Source organism: Penicillium roqueforti (genome assembly GCF_015533775.1).
Source record: "Penicillium roqueforti strain LCP96 04111 chromosome Unknown scaffold_07, whole genome shotgun sequence".
In the NCBI taxonomy this organism is placed as follows: Eukaryota; Fungi; Ascomycota; class Eurotiomycetes; order Eurotiales; family Aspergillaceae; genus Penicillium; species Penicillium roqueforti.
Window position 1 is genome coordinate 44,099 of NW_024067571.1, and position 17,236 is coordinate 61,334.

Consider the following 17,236-nt stretch of genomic DNA (forward strand, 5'->3'; position numbering starts at 1 on the left):
AGGAACTACGACCAGCGTATCTTGTAGTGAACAATACACTGTTCTTCAAAGTGACTCATCTGCTGTGATTGAATCCAAATAGTAAGATACTGTTGGTCCAAATATAGCATCAGTTTTGCCGGATTCAACAAGCGGTTCTAAATGATGCATTCTGACGTTCTCATTGTTGCCCTATGCAGTTTGCGCCAAGACACGAGTTGAGAGACTAGTGTAGGAAGTGCGACTTTATAAGTTCGAGTTGCGATGCGTAACTATTTAGTGAAGCCTTAATAACTACCAACATTACTAAGCATCACGTTTTGTTTAGCTATGTAATCGTGGATCACGCGGGATAAGATGACGACAACGATTCGACTTTCCTTATTTGCTGTTGCACTCTATGCATCATGCAAGTTCAGCAGCGCGTTCTTCGCATAGTAGCAGACCCGAATCACTTTTTCTCTAACCAGAGCCCGAGTTCCTTTGACCAGCTAAACCTTGGTTGATAACTCCCAAACATGTCTTGGTATCTCAACGCCTGGATTATTGAGAGGACTGATCAGTCTACCAGCAGCCCGTTTTCCCACAGAGATGTGGAAGACACACGAACTCATTCATCTCTCCCACCAAACGCACACTCACAATTGAAGGTCTTGGTCGCCTTTTCCACAATAAAGCGCTTAGATACTATTTCGAGAATAAGGTAAGAGAACGCCCTGCTACTCAAGCCTGCCACAAAACCGCATCAGCAACAGAGTCATTTTCTACATTCTTAAACTCGGCATCATCATTGTCATGGTTCCTAGTAGAAATGCAGCCAAAGCGGACAATTGCCCGTGAAGGCTCGAGCATGCGGCCTTTGGTTGCCTATGAAAGTGTATTTATTGGCTCCTCTATAACACAAACTACCTGCAAAGTCCTTCTCTGGCCGAAATCCTACACCTAAAGTTGGCTGTACAGCATAGCTGTCTCATGCATAAGACCATGATTAGCCAGCCTGCCCCAGGTCAGCACACCACTCTTTTGCTGAATTTCCTCGATTCCAAACTAACGATCTGAATTACGGGGTTAAATCTTTGCATTCTTCGAGATGACTACGACGACTCGCTCAGCCTGTGACAAATATGCGAGTGAGCATCTCGGTGGCTATGTGATGCATTCTGAGGAGATCACTGTCGCCCCATGCAGTTTGTAGACCTCTCCGTGCGGCATTCCTTTCCCTTTCTCTTTCTTCCTCTGGAAGATAACTTGCCGGCAAACGCGCAGCTTGCCGCGTCGGCGTTCTCTTTGTATGTCTGCAGAGATGCTTCTCTCATGTTCTGGTGGATGGAATCTGGCTTGCTTTGTGGTGGGAAGCTATATAGACAGGCTTCAGTACAGTAGCTAGTTTCAGATCTTCCATCAACATCATCTTTTGCCATCTGGTTGATCACTTCTTCCCTCGTAGTCAAAACCTCTCACCACCATGTCGTTCCAGTCGACGTGCAAGCTACACCGTGGATTACGAGCCGAGAAACAACGCGTGTCTTTTAGTCCAGCAAAGCGATGCTTGGTCAATACATCACCGAGCTTGACGAGGCGGTCCCAAATGCGGAGGGCATCGAAAATCCCATATTGAAGCTTACTACCATACAAATCTCTAAAATCTCTAGTTTGTAGGCGTTGAAGCTCTCGCAATTTCAAAACATTCTCATCGATTCAACTGCATCCTAACCGCATATATCATCATATATCCTCATCGTCATCTGTCATTATCGATTCCAATACCCCTGACCGTCTATCGCCCACGAATAATCTCGACCTTCACAAACGTGAGATGCTTCATCTTCTCTCCACCCAGACAACGCATCATTCGTAAAGCATTAATGTCTTGGGCTTGAAAAAAATTGAAGAATTCAAGATCAACCATCACGGATTCGAGACTCGAAATTCCTGCCAAAATTTCAAGTATACTGTTCCTCCTTTACTGAGATCTGTCTGGGTAAGCATCGTACAGCCCGTCAGCAACGCGAATGTTGCTGAAAGATACTTCACCCTCCCCATTCTGGAAGAACCGAATCCCAGTCGAGTTCTGATACCAAGGCCTTCCGTCGAGTTAGTTTACGTTCTGTGGAAATGTGAAACCAAGGGGATAAGGGAAACATACCGGACCCAGGTAGACAGCACAAAGCGAGAGTTGGCATATACCTCCAGGACAGAGTTGTCGACCAAAATGGTCAGGCTGAGAGTCTCGATGCGATCCTCGCAGACCCCATTCGATGAGGAGTTGTGGGCATGACTTTCCGATGAAATTTCGGACTTGCATTTAGTCGAATAAGGTTCACCATGCTTACCCTTGTGACCACACCCGTGGCCGCCATGGCCACAATGGCCGCAATCGGCGCCACAGCAGTCATTGATGTCAAATAGACGAAGACGCCCCGACTCCGGTGACTTGTCGATGCCGGTGGTTGTGTTTGCAGCAGCACTCGTTTCAGAACGATCAATCATGATGGACTCGTTGGAGAACTGATAATAAACGGTGGTTGACTCCAAATCGGATGCCAGGATCTGGAAACCGGCTTGCAGGTCGGACGAACGTGCAAGGAAGTCGATCTCAGCCTCAAGAATAAAGAACTTTGTTTCCGGGGAGCGACCGAACGGGATTATACCCGAACTTGTAAGAGTTTGGTCTGGCTCAGTGAAGCTAGGGGCAGCCTTCATAGCGTTGTACGGCTCCCGCGCGATGTCGATTCCGAGTGTTTCCAGTTTGACGCATTTGCCCGTGGAGGGTGAGGAAGCGGCCAAACGCCACGAGCCAATCTCATTCACAAGACGGTTGTTGACCACGTTCGGGATGGCTTTGATGTACAACTCGCGCGACGTCAACAATGTGTTTTGCCATCCTTGTTGCTCCGATGGGAAGCCCACAACTCCTCCGAAAACATCCCCAGTCAACCATACATAGCTTATAAAACGATCCGGGGCACCGCTAGCGGTAGACGCTTGGGAGGACGCGGGTAGGACTTTGCCTGCTGCTGCATAGGCCGCCAAGCCCCAGTCAAGGACACCCACCATATCAGGGACGAATGTCACGTTTTCACCCTCGGGAATTGAGATTGACCCTGCTGCCCAAAGCTGTGCATGTAGCGAGGAGATTGAGGGCTGAATGGGCACGTATGAGCTCTCTACTGCAATGGTCATGAAAGGACTGCCGTTGTGGCTGTATCCTTCTCTGTCGAGGCCGAAGACGTTGCTAGTCTCAAAATTGTAGCCGAATACTTTTGACCAGTCACCATTGCCCCATGTTGAGTTGGCCGGTTCATGGTACCATTCTCCAAGATACTCCCACTGCTCAAAGTCGGGGCTAGTGTTCTGGTAGAGGAACAGGCCAGGTCCAATCTCCTTGACCCCGCCTGAAACGATTGTGTACCAAGTACCATCTGTGTTGCCAAGGATTTCGTCGAGTGGTCCATTTTGAAAAACAAAAGGGTCGCGGAAAGCCGTTACATCCAGGCCCTCTGGGGGTTCTGGGATAACAGGTGGAATTTCTAGCTTGGAGAAGTTTTGTCCACCGTCGTAGGTGACCGCCAGAGACTGCGATTCGCTTCCTCGGATATAAGGAAGCGTCCAATGGATTGGCAATGCCGAGACCGAGGTGTATAAAAGTGTCGGTTCGCCGTCAACTCCAGATGGGATGACCGAACCATCGAAAACGGCAAGGGGGTCATTGGGACCGCCAGCTACGATTGAATAGCCACCATTAGGGTTGACATCGTAGAAATGGACTAAATCATCCGTCAGAACACCGGCGATCCCGGTACCATTGTGGAGAAACCCGACGTGGAAGAGCCCTGTTTCAGGATCATTATAGTGCGCGCATGGGTCGCCGATCTGGCCGTTGGGTGGCAGCACATGGGTATGCGGCCTCCAAGTCTCAAACAAAGACAGCGGGGGTAGATCCGCGAGATTCGGAGGTGGAGCATTGTAGTCTTGAGCAGTGGCTCCCGCCGAGATCGAGATCAAAACTGCTGCTACCTTGATGATATTCATGACGAGGAAAGTTAGATGAGAAAATACCTGCGAGGAATGAAGAACTCGTTGTACATGAATCGAACTGATATTTATATTCTACAAGAGGGCGATTTTGTCTCATCAATTATGCAATTTAATCACAAGAGAAATAGCGCACATTCTAATTTCAACGACAGTGAGGGGGTAGCCATACATCCCCATACTGGGGTGATCCTAGAATGTAAACGAACTCCCCGACAAATTTCATTTTTTGGGGGTAGCCATACATGTGCATACTGAGGGATCCTAGAATGCAAACGAACTCTCCAATGCTTTCATTCTTCGGGGGGTTTAAATGAGTGGCTTGTGTAATCTCGCCGAGACAACAACAATACTTAGATGTAACGACCTATATAAGCAAAGCGAAAGGAATGCGAGCATACCTTGCTTGATGTATCATATTCCTCCTAGAGCGACACGAAGGTAGTATTGTCACATTCCTCCTAAGATGGCAATTCTAAATTATACTGTTGATATGAGGCTTACATTCAATCATGTACGTGCCCCGGATCAGCCAGACTATATCGTATATTAATGCGAAGCGTCAACTTGGAGTATTTGCAGAAAATCTCCCTAGGCTCAAGAAGAAATCTCAATCTACCATCATGATCCCACTCCCCTTGGCCTACATTCTGAGTCCAAATGCAAATACTCTCCGGTAAAGTCACTAGTAGACTCACTACAACCCGCCGCTGTTGATAAATATGGAGATATTGTCCGAGATCACAGTTCTATAGCTCCAACTTGTGTTGATTATGGTCTGACAGGAAAACACATGTGACAACACCAACATAGCTCTGTTTCTCTGGTTCTCTTCTGTCCATCGATCATCCAGGAAAATATGCGTATTGTTTCTTCCTTTCATTCCGTAATTTCAATATTAGAGATCCTGCACCTTCCTTTCTAGTTCTTACCCATTGCCATATGCCAATACTCTCGGCGCGCATTCTTAATTCGACTGGGTATGAAAAAGGCTGGTGGGCGAAGTTAGGCAGACTATACTAACACCTTGGTGGTTCTTCATGCCAGGGAACCGAAAGAAGCAGAGATATGCATTAGGGAAAGAAATTTCTAGATCCACTAGTCGTAGAACATGCACAACGAGATATCATGATATTCGAAAGCTCATTCCTTATGCGTTTTCAAATCCTCGTTCGAAAATGGAATCAGCTGAGGTGTGAGATCTGGGGCCCTATGGAACTTTTTGTCAAAGGGCCACATTGGACGGGGGATGCGACGATGCCCAAGACGCTGTAGATCTTGATCAACACCACCAGGAGTCAAACCAAGCATCCAGTCTGCCGCCATATTAAACAGCTCTGGTTCTAGATAGCCAATCTTGACTATGACGATATCTGATGTTCGAGGATTAAGGTCAAGACCGTTAAAGTCACTCTCATGGTGATATGGCTTGCGGAATTTGGTCAGGATAGTAAACACACTTCCAACCTGTAGCACTGCTTCGACTTCGGCATCACGATCTCCATACCTGATGGAATGAACACGTCCAGTCATGGTGACAGGCCCAGAGTGGAGATTGTCCACCTGTGCCCCGGCGGTTACCGTCACCGTGGCACCCACGCCAGCCTTGGTTATAACGTCAATTGCTTGGGGTCCTGGAATACTAGCATAGATCACAGATGAGCTTGATTCTTTAGAAAACTCTGATCGCTTGAGCAGTTGATCCAAGCCGAAGGTCACGTCGCCTGATCCACCAGCGGTAGGATTATCTCCTGAATCAGAGATGAAGAAAGGCCTCTTCGAGGATGCGAGCGCGTTGTCAATGCACTCGGAGAAAGACCCGGTCGGCGCAACGAAACGGAAGTCTTTATGGACTTGCCAGAACAAAGACGCAAGTCTCTTCGCTCCCCTAGCAACAGCAACCTTATTCCATCCAGTGACCATTACTACAGCGTGATTTCGTGGCTCATCTGCCCACGCATAGCCAACCCATATGGCTGCATCGAGGACATCATCCATCGCTTCGATCTCGGGAATGAGCGAATACAGGCTTTTAGCTGGTTCGTTGCGAGTCGAAGTCTGCTCTCCTGGCAGCAAGATAGGAATTGGGACCCATGCTTTCAGGGGTCTATTCCTTCTCCCAGTGTCGGTTTGCGCAGTCAAAACATGGACCAGATTGCGACAAGCCCGCTCTTTGCTCTCCAATTCATCCTCATGAGGTGCCATACGATAACAAGTGATCAGATCAGTCTGGTGGGCCAGCTCTCGGGACACATTCCCATGCAAATCCATAGATGCCGAGACCAAAACATCTGGACCAATAACAGTCCGAATCCGCCGAAGAAGCTCTCCTTCCACATCTTCTATATCCTCAACACACATTGCGCCATGAATATCGTACCATAATCCGTCAATGGGGTTTGAAGCGACAATTCCAGCCAACCGCTCCAGTATTTCCCTGGAAAGTTGTTCGAAATCAGCTCGAACCACGATTCCACCTGGAAGGGCATGGCCTATGAGTGCCCCCTTCCAATCTGCGGCGTCTGCTAGATGAGTGCCATGATGCAGAAATGCGTATTCCTCGATCACCTCCGGGCCACGGCGCGGGTGAAACGCCCCACCGAGTGTTCGAGCGGGGGAAAAGCTAGAGGTCTCACAAGCAAGGCCTGCGATTGCGATAACTGGTCGTTGAGACATGATTCGCGGAGGGTGAAGAAATTGTGCCAATTGTACGAAGTGTAAGAAACGTAAGGATGGGAAGATGAAGTAATGTTACAGGATCCAAGACAATCGCGTCAGACTGCTTTTCCCCGCTCTGGTGACAAGACCATGAGGTGAGGAAAGAGCGACATTGCTGCGCCTGTCTGATATTCATATCTAAAGAGACAAGGGATCAAAATTCAAAATATAAAAGACCTAGCCACTGAGTAAATAGTACAAAGGTAGTGGGCACGGTTGTAACATCTCCAATCAGGTGACGCGCGGGCAGTCGCACAAAAGCGCGTCTTCCCACTTGTTTCCGTCCTCTCCATACCAACCAATCTAAGTCATGAGTCAAGCTAATATTACACAAAGACCAATCCTAGAGATTGCGTGCTTCAATCAAGAATCGGCCGCAGTTGCTGCGAGAGCAGGAGCGGACCGCATCGAGTGAGTATCTTATTCATGTTCGAGCTCCCGGCAACATGCATCCTGAATTCGTTTTCCTTGTTGCTAGATATCCCTACGTTCTATCACTAATTGCAGCCAAGGTTATGCAAGGACTACCACCTCGGTGGGCTATCGCCCGACACAGACACCCTCGAACTTTTGAAATCACAGCTCGCGATACCGATCTACACGATGGTAAGACCACACGCGGAAGGCTTCTGTTACGACGAATTTGACTTTGAGGTGATGAAACGAACGCTCAATTCTCTGAAGTCCTACGGGGCTGACGGTTTCGTCTTCGGTATTCTGAATCGATCCCCACAAAAGCCCTTTGATCCGAAAATGTCGTGGATCGATGTATCCCGTAACAGGCAGCTTGTCGAACTAGCGGACGGGCGGCCCTGTACCTTTCATCGCGCCTTTGATCTCATTCCCGAATCCCACTGGGAGAGTGCATTGGCCGACATCATGGAATGTGGGTTCGCTTCGATTTTAACCAACGGCGGTGCTTCGGGGACAAAAGCAACCGACTGTGTCGATAAGCTGCAAGCTCTGGTCCGTTATCAAACGCAACCACAGGGGAAAATAAAACTTCGAAGCAATATAGTTCCAGAAATCATTGTTGGCGGTGGTGTGAGGGCATCGAATATAGGCTTGCTCCACAGCGTCACTGGTGCCTCGGTCTTCCACTCCGCTGCTCTTCTGGGATCGGAAGAGGTAACCTGCGCAAATGAGGTGTTTAAGATGAAAGATAAGATATCACGGGTATCGGAGGCAGATGAAATGGCGCAATAATACTTCCACGTATTTTGTCTGCTTTATATACCGAACATAAACCCGAGCACCATTTGGTCAGAAGTGTATGCCATTTTCCCAAACGTCTTGCAGCATTTTTGGCCTTTGATTTGTATAATTAACATGATGAGGAGAAAAGGAATGCAGAGGCAGCGGTAGAAATCCAAGCATCGAGGGCAAGTTGGTTACAACATCCATCTTATTTGTCTTCAGATTTTCGATCTCGGATATGCTGTTTACCATTGTAATCGGTTATCCGGCTGTTCCAATGCCTCCTTTTCAGGTCCTGGGTGAAATTTGGCTGGGGTTATTGCCTCAAGCAACTTGTTTCCGAATAGTCCAAAAGCCGAAGCAATCCCACCAAATCGGAAGATCTCGCTTTCCATTTGACTCAGCTTGAATCCGAACGTCTTGTCGGCGACTTTGATGATTCGTGAACTCAAATCGATGGAGATTGACACTCCATCATTCACAAGCTGAAAGAAGGATTCATCTTCCATTGTGATACCCAGGAGCCCGAGACTTGGCATATTGCGTTGAAAGATGAACGAAAACGACTTGGCTATGACACATTGAACACCGCACCCTAGAAGAAACCCGTGGTCAGAAAACAGACATTCGTTTCAATGGCATCGAACCTAACTTACCTAACAGTGCCATCACTGCTTGTTCGCGGGATGATCCGCAACCAAAGCCCTTACCACCAACAACAATGTTGAAACCCTGCTGGGCTCGTTCGCGGAATGTTGGATATCTATACACCAGGCAGCACATGCCAGCGTCCATGTTACTTTTTATGCCAATCAGAAACTCAGCAGGAGCCAACTTTAAAACCATCAGCTCTGGCATTTGACGAATCTAATGAAAGAATAAACACTCACTGCATCCGTGTCGATGAAGTCTCCCAGTTTCTGCACTTTGCCTTGAAGACTTTTGACTTGTCTTTCTCCGTCTTTATCTAGCCGCATGTTCTCTATGTGCTTCTGTGTCTGGGTCGTGGCACTAGGATAACCACGAGAACCACATGGCTCAACATATGCCAGGTCGCTCTTCGAGTTGGTTGTATTCAAGTGTATACGTGTTGTTCTGAGCCGCTCCCATTGACTTAAATCGATCGACGCAATCAGATCACTAGGGTCAACTAGCTTCATTTCAAAGGAGGATGCTGCGACAGTGGCTGCAGAGGCGAGATGACCAATTGAACCTAAATCGGATGATCTCAATTGACCGTGCCATGTTATTGAAGAGTGTTCATTACCTTTACCCATCCGGTTTTCGAAGTTGCGATTCTGCGAGGAAATCCATACCTCTCCTGGCGCGGCCTGGTCGGCTGACATCCCGACACAATAGCTGCATCCAGGGATGCCAACCTCAAATCCTGCGTCTGCGTATATATCACATAACCCCAGTTCACGTAAGCGATACAATATTGGCATTGAACCGGGAACGACCTTCCTCTTCCCCTTTGCGGTAGGCTTTAATCCCCTTTTCATTGCTTGTTCGATTACCAGAGCACCGAGGATGAGATCTTCCTCCGTGGTAGTGCAGGCACCGATAAAACATCCATTCAGCTCCATTCCCTCTTCTTCCGTAACTGGAACCACGTCATCCGGCTTTGGATAACGTGCGATGAAAGACTCCACTTTTGAAAGGTCAATCTCATGAACTGCGGCGTACTCCGCATCGGTATCGGGCCTGAAATATGCCGTGTGGCATTTATGACGCGTAAGTTTTCGTCTACTAATGAAATCGTGGGCAATTTCATCCGGCACAAATAAACCAGTGATCCCGCCAAGTTCCTGTCATTCATGTTAGTGAATTTGACCCAACTGATTTATGGTTTGTGACATAACTGTGGTCATGTTTGAAACTGCGAAGCGGGTGTCAAGGGACAAATGCCTGAGTGCTGGACCTGTGAACTCCACAATTCTGTCGGATGCTGTAGTATTCCGTTTGAGCACTTGGAGGATGTATAAAATGATATCTTTGCCCCCAATCCCTGGCTTCGGTTCTCCAACCAGGCGTATATTGATGGTTTCAGGGACTTTGAACCATGTTTCCCCAGTTACTAATGGAAAGGTGACATCCGCAGCGCCGAGTCCAACCGCGAGACAGCCTACTGCCCCGGAGGAACATGTGTGTGAGTCTGAGCCAACGACCAGCATTCCGGGTTGCGCGCGCTCTCGGTAGAATTCAGTGTGGAGAATAGTGTACTTCATAGGCGTGATTCAGCGATTGGAAACCCCCCGACGAAAAGAGAACTGACATTGATGCCTTGGTATTCCGTCATTTTGAAGGTTTTCTTCGCTCTCTCGCTTACACCGATCAGCGCCTGCACTTGAGGTAATTCATTAATCCGGGGATCAACAATATGGTCCCCAGAAAGCCAGAAGCGATCGTTTCGGAATACCCCGGGTTTTCCTAGCAGATTATAGGTCGTTTCCATTCCCTTGAGATTCACAATCAGCCCGCAGCTCACAGTGGCTCTAGAAGCGAACCTACTGCCCAAGACACCTCAGAGGCAAGTATCCAATCAACGTGGACACGAATTATATCTCCTGGAGCCACCCATCCGATGTGATTTAAATCATGCATCGCAAATATTTTCTCACTCACAGTCATCCCTCGGCGACCTTCGGGCCTGTGTGTTAGAAGGCAAGGCATTGATTTTTCTCGGTCGGCTGAATTCAGGGATTCGAGCCACGCATCCACAAGAAAGAATATTTCCGATTGTTGTTGTATTGTCAGAGAATCAGGCTGGTTTATTCCTAGGCCCCCAAGCATGGCTGGCTGGTAGCAGATGCCAAGGACATCGGTCAGGACATCGACCTCCCGTTGCTTCGTATGATCGGTGCGGAGAATCGTTGAGATATACTCCAGGTTTTGCAACGCATTGTGTGTGGAATGGGATGTCTCTAAAAGCCCCATTGTCCTACTCAGAACAGGCGGCTCAGAGGGGATCAAGCATACTGACCATTTACATGTATATGTATTCCGCGAGTCTGTTCTAAAATATGAACCAATTGATTGAGACTTGATTGGTTGCTTTCAGGCATCGTTCATGATAGATACTTTCCAAGGTTTGGTCTGGTGGTCTTGAAGGGGCTAACCGGTCTTAATATTCATCTAGCAAGGTTATACAGAGGTTGTACAGTAGAACAATATAGTGATGCACGGATTACTCGGTCTTACACCGCTCGAAAGCGGGTACTGCAACACCGAAGGGATTTGACTTGCAGATGCCACCGAGTAGAACATACGGGCGCATGCATGCCAATCTCCAATGCTACCTTTATGGCAGGGTCCAAGATTTGCCGCGTAATCCTCTACGGGAGCATAGCACAACTCGTCTCGTGATCTAACCAATATAGACCGCGGGGTCCTCAACAGAAGGTGCCTATTGAACCAGTTGAGTAGTCAAGTCTGACATTCATAAATAGGGTAACGGGCAAGGTGAGGTATTTAATTTGGACTCGACCTATCATTATACGAGTCCGAAAGTATCCCCAATCCTCCCAATCTATACGAAGTACTCTCCGTACATACAGCACAAAGATATCCTTGTATGTACATATTTACATCATGCATCGTGCCGTTGACCAATGATACATGAGTACACACTAGTACCCGTTGACGGAAGTACATGATTCATATAACCAGCCAATAGCAGATCCCGCGGGGAGCTGATGGTTCTTCCGTGTGGGGAACCATAACGCCAAGGTTTCAAGTCCCATGGTTGACGAAGTTAGGCAAGCCACGAGAGATAATTTGCCGTATCCGCGGCCAATCAGCAATCTCCTTGTGGGCTCCACGGGTTTTTAATATGATCCTGAACCCGTGGACCTCTTCAGGGTTCCAACACTTTATTATTCTCTTCTCTCTCTTTATTCTACGTCCACATACAACTGTTGTATATTGTCCTCCTCACGCCTTTTGCTTATCAAAACAGAACATTATAGAGAGAGAGAAGCAATATGGAGGCCATCGCTGTGGATCCAGACTTGTACGCCCCTGAGAGTTCTTATAGCCCCGATGACTGGCAGTCGTGAGTTTGCATGTGATTATCCATCTTGTACTTCAGATTTTCCTCACGCGTCATTAGGGAAACTACCTCGATTGGGTCGTCAATCTATCGTGGTTTGATGGATAATGGGAGACGGTAAGAGCTTCACAGATTGGATCACATGATGATCTCACATAACCTCACACTCCTATAGATATCAATCGCTCTCCAACAAAGAATACTGGTAGGTAGTTGGAATTACTCACAATAAGAATAAACTCATCTCAAATGTAGTATTCCATCCGATGAGCAACAGTTTGAGACCTACGAGGCAGGGTACGTATTGCAATCCCAGTCCAGAGCCGGCCTCTAACTATCGCGGCAGACACCTCGTGGATCTCATTATGGACTCAGATCGAGCCAATCCACTGTTTCGGTCACCCATCGGGACCGACCGAGAACGCCCGCTACAGGTTCTCGATATTGGAACCGGAAAGGGAACTTGGGCCATGTACGTCTGTAGACCGTTCCGACCTCGGTGAAAATGTTTAGGGCTTATCATTCCTAGCGATGTCGCTGATATGTTCCCAAATGCCACTGTCCGAGGGGTCGACCTTTTCCCACCTCCGGTTACCTGGATGCCACCCAATTGCGTCATCGAGGTCGACGATGTGCTGCAAGAGTGGACATGGCGCGAACAATTTGATCTGATCCATATGCGCAATATGATCGGATCGTTTGACTCTGCTGAGTGGGACATTGTTTACCAGCACTGCTTTGAGTAGGTTATCAATACAACAAAGTGTCCGGCCCAATCTGACTGCATAACAGCAAAATGGCCCCTGGCGGGTGGATCGAGCAGATCGAGGCCGGCCCTTTTATCACAAGTGACGATGGGAGTCTCCCAGCCGACAGTGCCTTGTCCTCGTGGGGTCCAATTATACAAAAGTGCGGTGATCGCGCTGGTCGCTCTTGCGATGTCGTCCTTACCATGTCGGATAGCATCAAGAACGCAGGTTTTGTGGATGTGCATGAAAAAATCTACAAATGGCCAATTGGGCCATGGCCCAGAGACCAAAAGTTCAAGGAGGCAGGCGTGGTCAATTGCCAACACTGGATGTCTGGTATGGAAGGATGGTGTATGTGGCTGCTAACGAAATTTGGTGATCCCGAGCCGTGGACTAAGGAGCAAGTTCATGTATACTGTGCCAAGATACGCAGTGAACTCAAGGACCCACACTACCATGCGTATCACAAAGCGTAAGTTCTGATCTGTCATCGCTCGCGTCGCTCACAGGCCAAACTGACCACCAGTATAGGAGAAGAGTGTGGGCTCGCAAGCCGATGCCTGGTGAAGTCCCGCCTAGGTCATCAAAGTCCAGCTCCAGTTCCGCTAGGGCAAAACCATGAACCCATCCGAGGATTCACCTGTCGGATAATGTATCAGGAGTGGACGACTCGCCTTCCTCGGTCTTCTCTGGTCCTCTCGAGGATCGGTTTGTTGCTTCGTTTGTATATAAATGATGCCCGTCACGAGCGAGCTATGTTCCTTTCGTCATAATACTCACCGTTCACCCTCTGCTACCTGCTAATTTAGACCTATACAAGTGGTGGTTGTTAGGACAACCAAGACACGTGGGGGGAAGATGTAGAAGTCCATATACATAAGCTGATTAAGCATTGTGATTGCGGAGCGAAGCGAAGCAATTAAATTGTAGTCACATAAGCACTGATCATCAATGAGCTCTCTGATTTGCTCACAGAGTACGACCAGAGTGGAAGGTTGAACGCAGCTACATCAATAAAATGCAGGGAATTAATGAACACGCTAGTTACTTATCTCCTTGTTTAAGAAACTGAACAAATCAATCAGTATATTCATCGCGTGGAATGCGTTGTTGAAATATTTCTTCAACACTCAAATAATATTTGCATTTTATCGTTCATCAAAATCATGCCTTTCTCCAGCAAGTGTCCTTACATCATAATCTTCACCCAGTTGATCACCTCATCTTTTTGCTGCCTGCAATTATTGCCCGTGTTTTAGATCCCGCCTATTATCTCGTGAGTGGGACTCCACGTCTACTCGAGTAAACGGCCATGTCCGTGTCAGATGTTCGATTCTCGTGCGGGTTACTTCAGCCGGATGGCTCTATGGAAGCCGATTGGCTCGCAGCACAGCTCATCTTCCCTGGTAGAATTTCCTACTTCTAAAAGTGGCTGTATATACTCCGTAGCTATCTCATGCATTAAGACCTAGATTGGCAGAACAGCCCCCAGCCCCTGTTTATCAGCACACCGCTCTTCCTCTCGTCATTCTTGTGCTTTATGAAGTTGGTTTTCTTCTCCTAACAGCTGTTCTACTGAATCTACTCTATTTTCAAACATTTCGAACGCAAAACCACGGCTACCAGCGATATGGATTACGAGGTTGAACAAGAAATCGTCGCATTCTTCGACAAGACTACGACGACTCACTCAGCCTGTGATAACTAAGCGAGTGAGCATCTTGGTGGAAATGTCACTCCAGTCGACGTGCAAGGCGTGTGTAGCTACACCGTCTATGCTGGCCCTAACGCCGGATTCGTCGTGCAGTATCGTCTGAAGTCCCTAGCACTGAACATGGACATTATGAATCTCGTCAAAGCCATTTACGGTACCTTGACACCCCAGATCTCCTTCAAGGGACAGATTGGGGATAATCATGAGATTAAAGAACCGCTTTACATATACGTTATGAACCGAATGCTAGGCATCTCTCAACTGGATTTTATCCTAGCCCATAACGGTGATGTACCTAAAAACTCGCTCGAGTTCTCTCGCTAGCGCCAAAATCTTGTGGCCGACAACGCAAAGTGATTCATTTCTACGTGATATATACAGAATTGCTGATCATATGTCTTACTATGTAGATTCTTTGCTCTATTTTGAAAAGGTCCTCAGGATGTTGATCAAACGTACCGCGAGAGCCTGTGCCATCAGTTCAAACGAGACCTGAATTTGTTACTTGCTTCTCTCCCCATTCGATTCCATCCATTGATCAAGAAGTCTCTTGACTCGTTGCCGGCCATCTTTTCACTTCCTTTGGTGCTACTACACAATGATTTTGGTTCCTTCAACATGCTGGTGAACGAAAATTCTTGCAATCTGCTCGGCATGATTGATTGGGCCGAAGCTGAGATTGCTCCATTCGGCATAAATCTCTACGCTCATGATCGTTTGATAAGATCCATTTGAAACATGGCTGGTCCAGGTATGATGATTATCGCCTTTTGGATGAGATATTCTGGAGCACGTTTAGTCAAGGGACCGGAGTGGACAATGAAACAATCAAAACCATCAAAGCTGCAAGGATTGCTGGAGTACTGTTGTGGCTTGGCTTCACAAGTCGTCTTCCGAATGAGCCGAAGCCAGTACCGATTCCTGATGATGATGAAAGTGGAGCATATGGCATGCGTGATTTAGAGCTTTTGATTAATCCAGCTACGAGGTTCACGGACTTGGTATGATAAGATGAACGTGTGTCTAGAATGGCGGCCAAGCACACCAAGCATGTGTACCAGTACGGCAGCCGAAATGGGCCAAACGGAATGCTTAGTAATACATATATCATTTTTACCGCTGGAGTTCCAGCGTTTCGCGCACCGGGGAGTCGAGTAACGTTATGTTGGTGTTCAGTTCGCATGCGCCTCCAAGGCCCTCCCAGCAGCCAAACATGGAGTACGTCAGTGCGCGCTGGAGAAGAGGATGCGCGGGGTGGGATCGGCATGACAGAAAATGTACGGCCCAATCCAAACCCTTCAAATTCAGGCCGGGCTGTCACGAAGTCCGTGAGAGGGATGGTGAAGTATTCGAGATGAGGAGCAACGGTATAAGCCATCTTGATTTGAGTAGTGCTGATGTTGTCTTACCTTCCCCGCCAGGCAACCCCTGAGCTGTTTTTTTTTTTTTTGGAAAAAAGTGAAAAGAGGAGAATACCAACTACAAAATCATAGAATAAGATGTAATCTTGTGATATTGCCATTTCTACACTTCCCTGTAAGATTTCAATCTATGTCGTATGAGTCATTGTATTTCATGATGACAACTATAGATGTATATATATGTTATATACATTCAAATCCTGAATCTATTTTGATTTTGATATTTTTCTCTCGGTAGTCCCATGGCCTAGAATATTAACCTAGAGGTATCACAAAAGGGTCGCTGAAGGGAATAGTTTAATAGTCTGATGTGGGCAATATGAATCACAGAATTGGGTGAGAATCAAATGTCTCAGTTGAAGACAACAGTCTTATGGCCGTTCAAGATCACGCGACGCTCTGTCACGTACTTGACAGCAGTGGCGAGTACGTTGCTCTCCACGTTGCTGCCGGCATGGGTCAGCTCCTTGGGGCTCATGCCGTGGTTGACCCGAACGACATTCTGTTCAATGATCGGGCCTTCATCCAGATCACTAGTGACGAAATGAGCAGTGGCACCAATGATCTTCACACCGCGGTCGTAGGCCTGGTGGTAGGGCTTAGCACCCTTGAAAGAGGGTAGGAAGCTGTGGTGGATGTTGATAATGCGACCGGACATGGCGGAACATAGGGTTGGGGACAACACCTGCATATACCGAGCCAACACAATCAAATCAACGTTGTGTTGGCTCACCAATTGCAGAATCTGGGCCTCCTGGTGCGACTTGGTCTCCGCGGTGACGGGAAGGTGGTGGAATGGGATGTTATAGGTGGCCGCGAGGGTAGCAAAGTCCGGGTGGTTGGAAACAATTAAAGGCACCTCAATGCTCAGCTGGCCGGTGGATTGGCGGAAGAGCAGGTCGTTGAGGCAGTGGCCGATCTTTGAGACCATGATCAGCACGCGGGGCTTTTTCGCAGTGGGGTTGATCTCGAAATTGAGGGAGAACGACTGCGCAGTGGGCTCGAACGCAGTGCGCAATTTCTCGAGTTCGGGGACTTCATCTCCTCCACTTGCAAGCGCAAATTGTGTGCGCATAAAGAAGCGCTCAGAGGCAGGATCACCGAATTGCGACGAATCGATAATGTTGAGGTTGTTCTGGACGAGAAATGCAGTGACCGCGTGGACAATACCAGGACGGTCAGGGCCGGACAGGGTCAAAATGAAGCTAAAAGCCATAATAAATGAGAGAACGGTGTTGAATCCGCTGATGTTCCGTTGAATAGTTAAGAGGATGGAGAAGAATTGTCCTGGTTTCTTTTCTTTTTTCTCTTTTTTTTTTGTGAATCCCACTCCCAATGTTGCCGGTTTCGGCGATGACTCATCTGCTGCCAT

At 47.8% G+C, this 17,236-nt stretch overlaps 6 protein-coding genes across 6 annotated transcripts; 2 read left to right on the top strand and 4 right to left on the bottom strand.

The window, feature by feature from the left end:
* Nucleotides 1-1,942: 1,942 nt before the first annotated feature.
* LCP9604111_3837 (glycoside hydrolase family 32 protein) lies at nt 1,943-4,011 on the bottom strand (the record flags this gene model as incomplete). Its single annotated transcript, XM_039071469.1, has 2 exons — nt 1,943-2,063; nt 2,126-4,011. 2 exons carry the CDS (start codon nt 4,009-4,011, stop codon nt 1,943-1,945), a joined length of 2,007 nt encoding a protein of 668 aa, XP_038929921.1.
* A 1,146-nt stretch (nt 4,012-5,157) lies between these two features.
* LCP9604111_3838 (M81 family metallopeptidase) lies at nt 5,158-6,690 on the bottom strand (the record flags this gene model as incomplete). Its single annotated transcript, XM_039071470.1, has 1 exon — nt 5,158-6,690. The coding sequence occupies one exon, from the start codon at nt 6,688-6,690 to the stop codon at nt 5,158-5,160; it is 1,533 nt and encodes a 510-aa protein (XP_038929922.1).
* Nucleotides 6,691-7,042: 352 nt separating this feature from the next.
* Nucleotides 7,043-7,938, top strand: LCP9604111_3839 (copper homeostasis protein CutC; the record flags this gene model as incomplete). Its single annotated transcript, XM_039071471.1, has 2 exons — nt 7,043-7,143; nt 7,245-7,938. The coding sequence occupies 2 exons, from the start codon at nt 7,043-7,045 to the stop codon at nt 7,936-7,938; spliced, it is 795 nt and encodes a 264-aa protein (XP_038929923.1).
* Nucleotides 7,939-8,174: 236 nt separating this feature from the next.
* On the bottom strand, nt 8,175-10,994 carry acoC (uncharacterized protein; the record flags this gene model as incomplete). The annotated part of the gene is made up of 8 exons (XM_039071473.1): nt 8,175-8,524; nt 8,586-8,763; nt 8,820-9,142; nt 9,197-9,737; nt 9,792-10,151; nt 10,205-10,387; nt 10,441-10,853; nt 10,913-10,994. 8 exons carry the CDS (start codon nt 10,992-10,994, stop codon nt 8,175-8,177), a joined length of 2,430 nt encoding a protein of 809 aa, XP_038929924.1.
* A 918-nt stretch (nt 10,995-11,912) lies between these two features.
* LCP9604111_3841 (class I SAM-dependent methyltransferase) lies at nt 11,913-13,351 on the top strand (the record flags this gene model as incomplete). Its single annotated transcript, XM_039071474.1, has 8 exons — nt 11,913-11,983; nt 12,041-12,097; nt 12,156-12,185; nt 12,236-12,277; nt 12,327-12,452; nt 12,510-12,722; nt 12,773-13,201; nt 13,261-13,351. The coding sequence occupies 8 exons, from the start codon at nt 11,913-11,915 to the stop codon at nt 13,349-13,351; spliced, it is 1,059 nt and encodes a 352-aa protein (XP_038929925.1).
* Nucleotides 13,352-16,216: 2,865 nt separating this feature from the next.
* LCP9604111_3842 (formyltetrahydrofolate deformylase) lies at nt 16,217-17,080 on the bottom strand (the record flags this gene model as incomplete). Its single annotated transcript, XM_039071475.1, has 1 exon — nt 16,217-17,080. One exon carries the CDS (start codon nt 17,078-17,080, stop codon nt 16,217-16,219), a length of 864 nt encoding a protein of 287 aa, XP_038929926.1.
* Between the last annotated feature and the right edge of the window lie 156 nt (nt 17,081-17,236).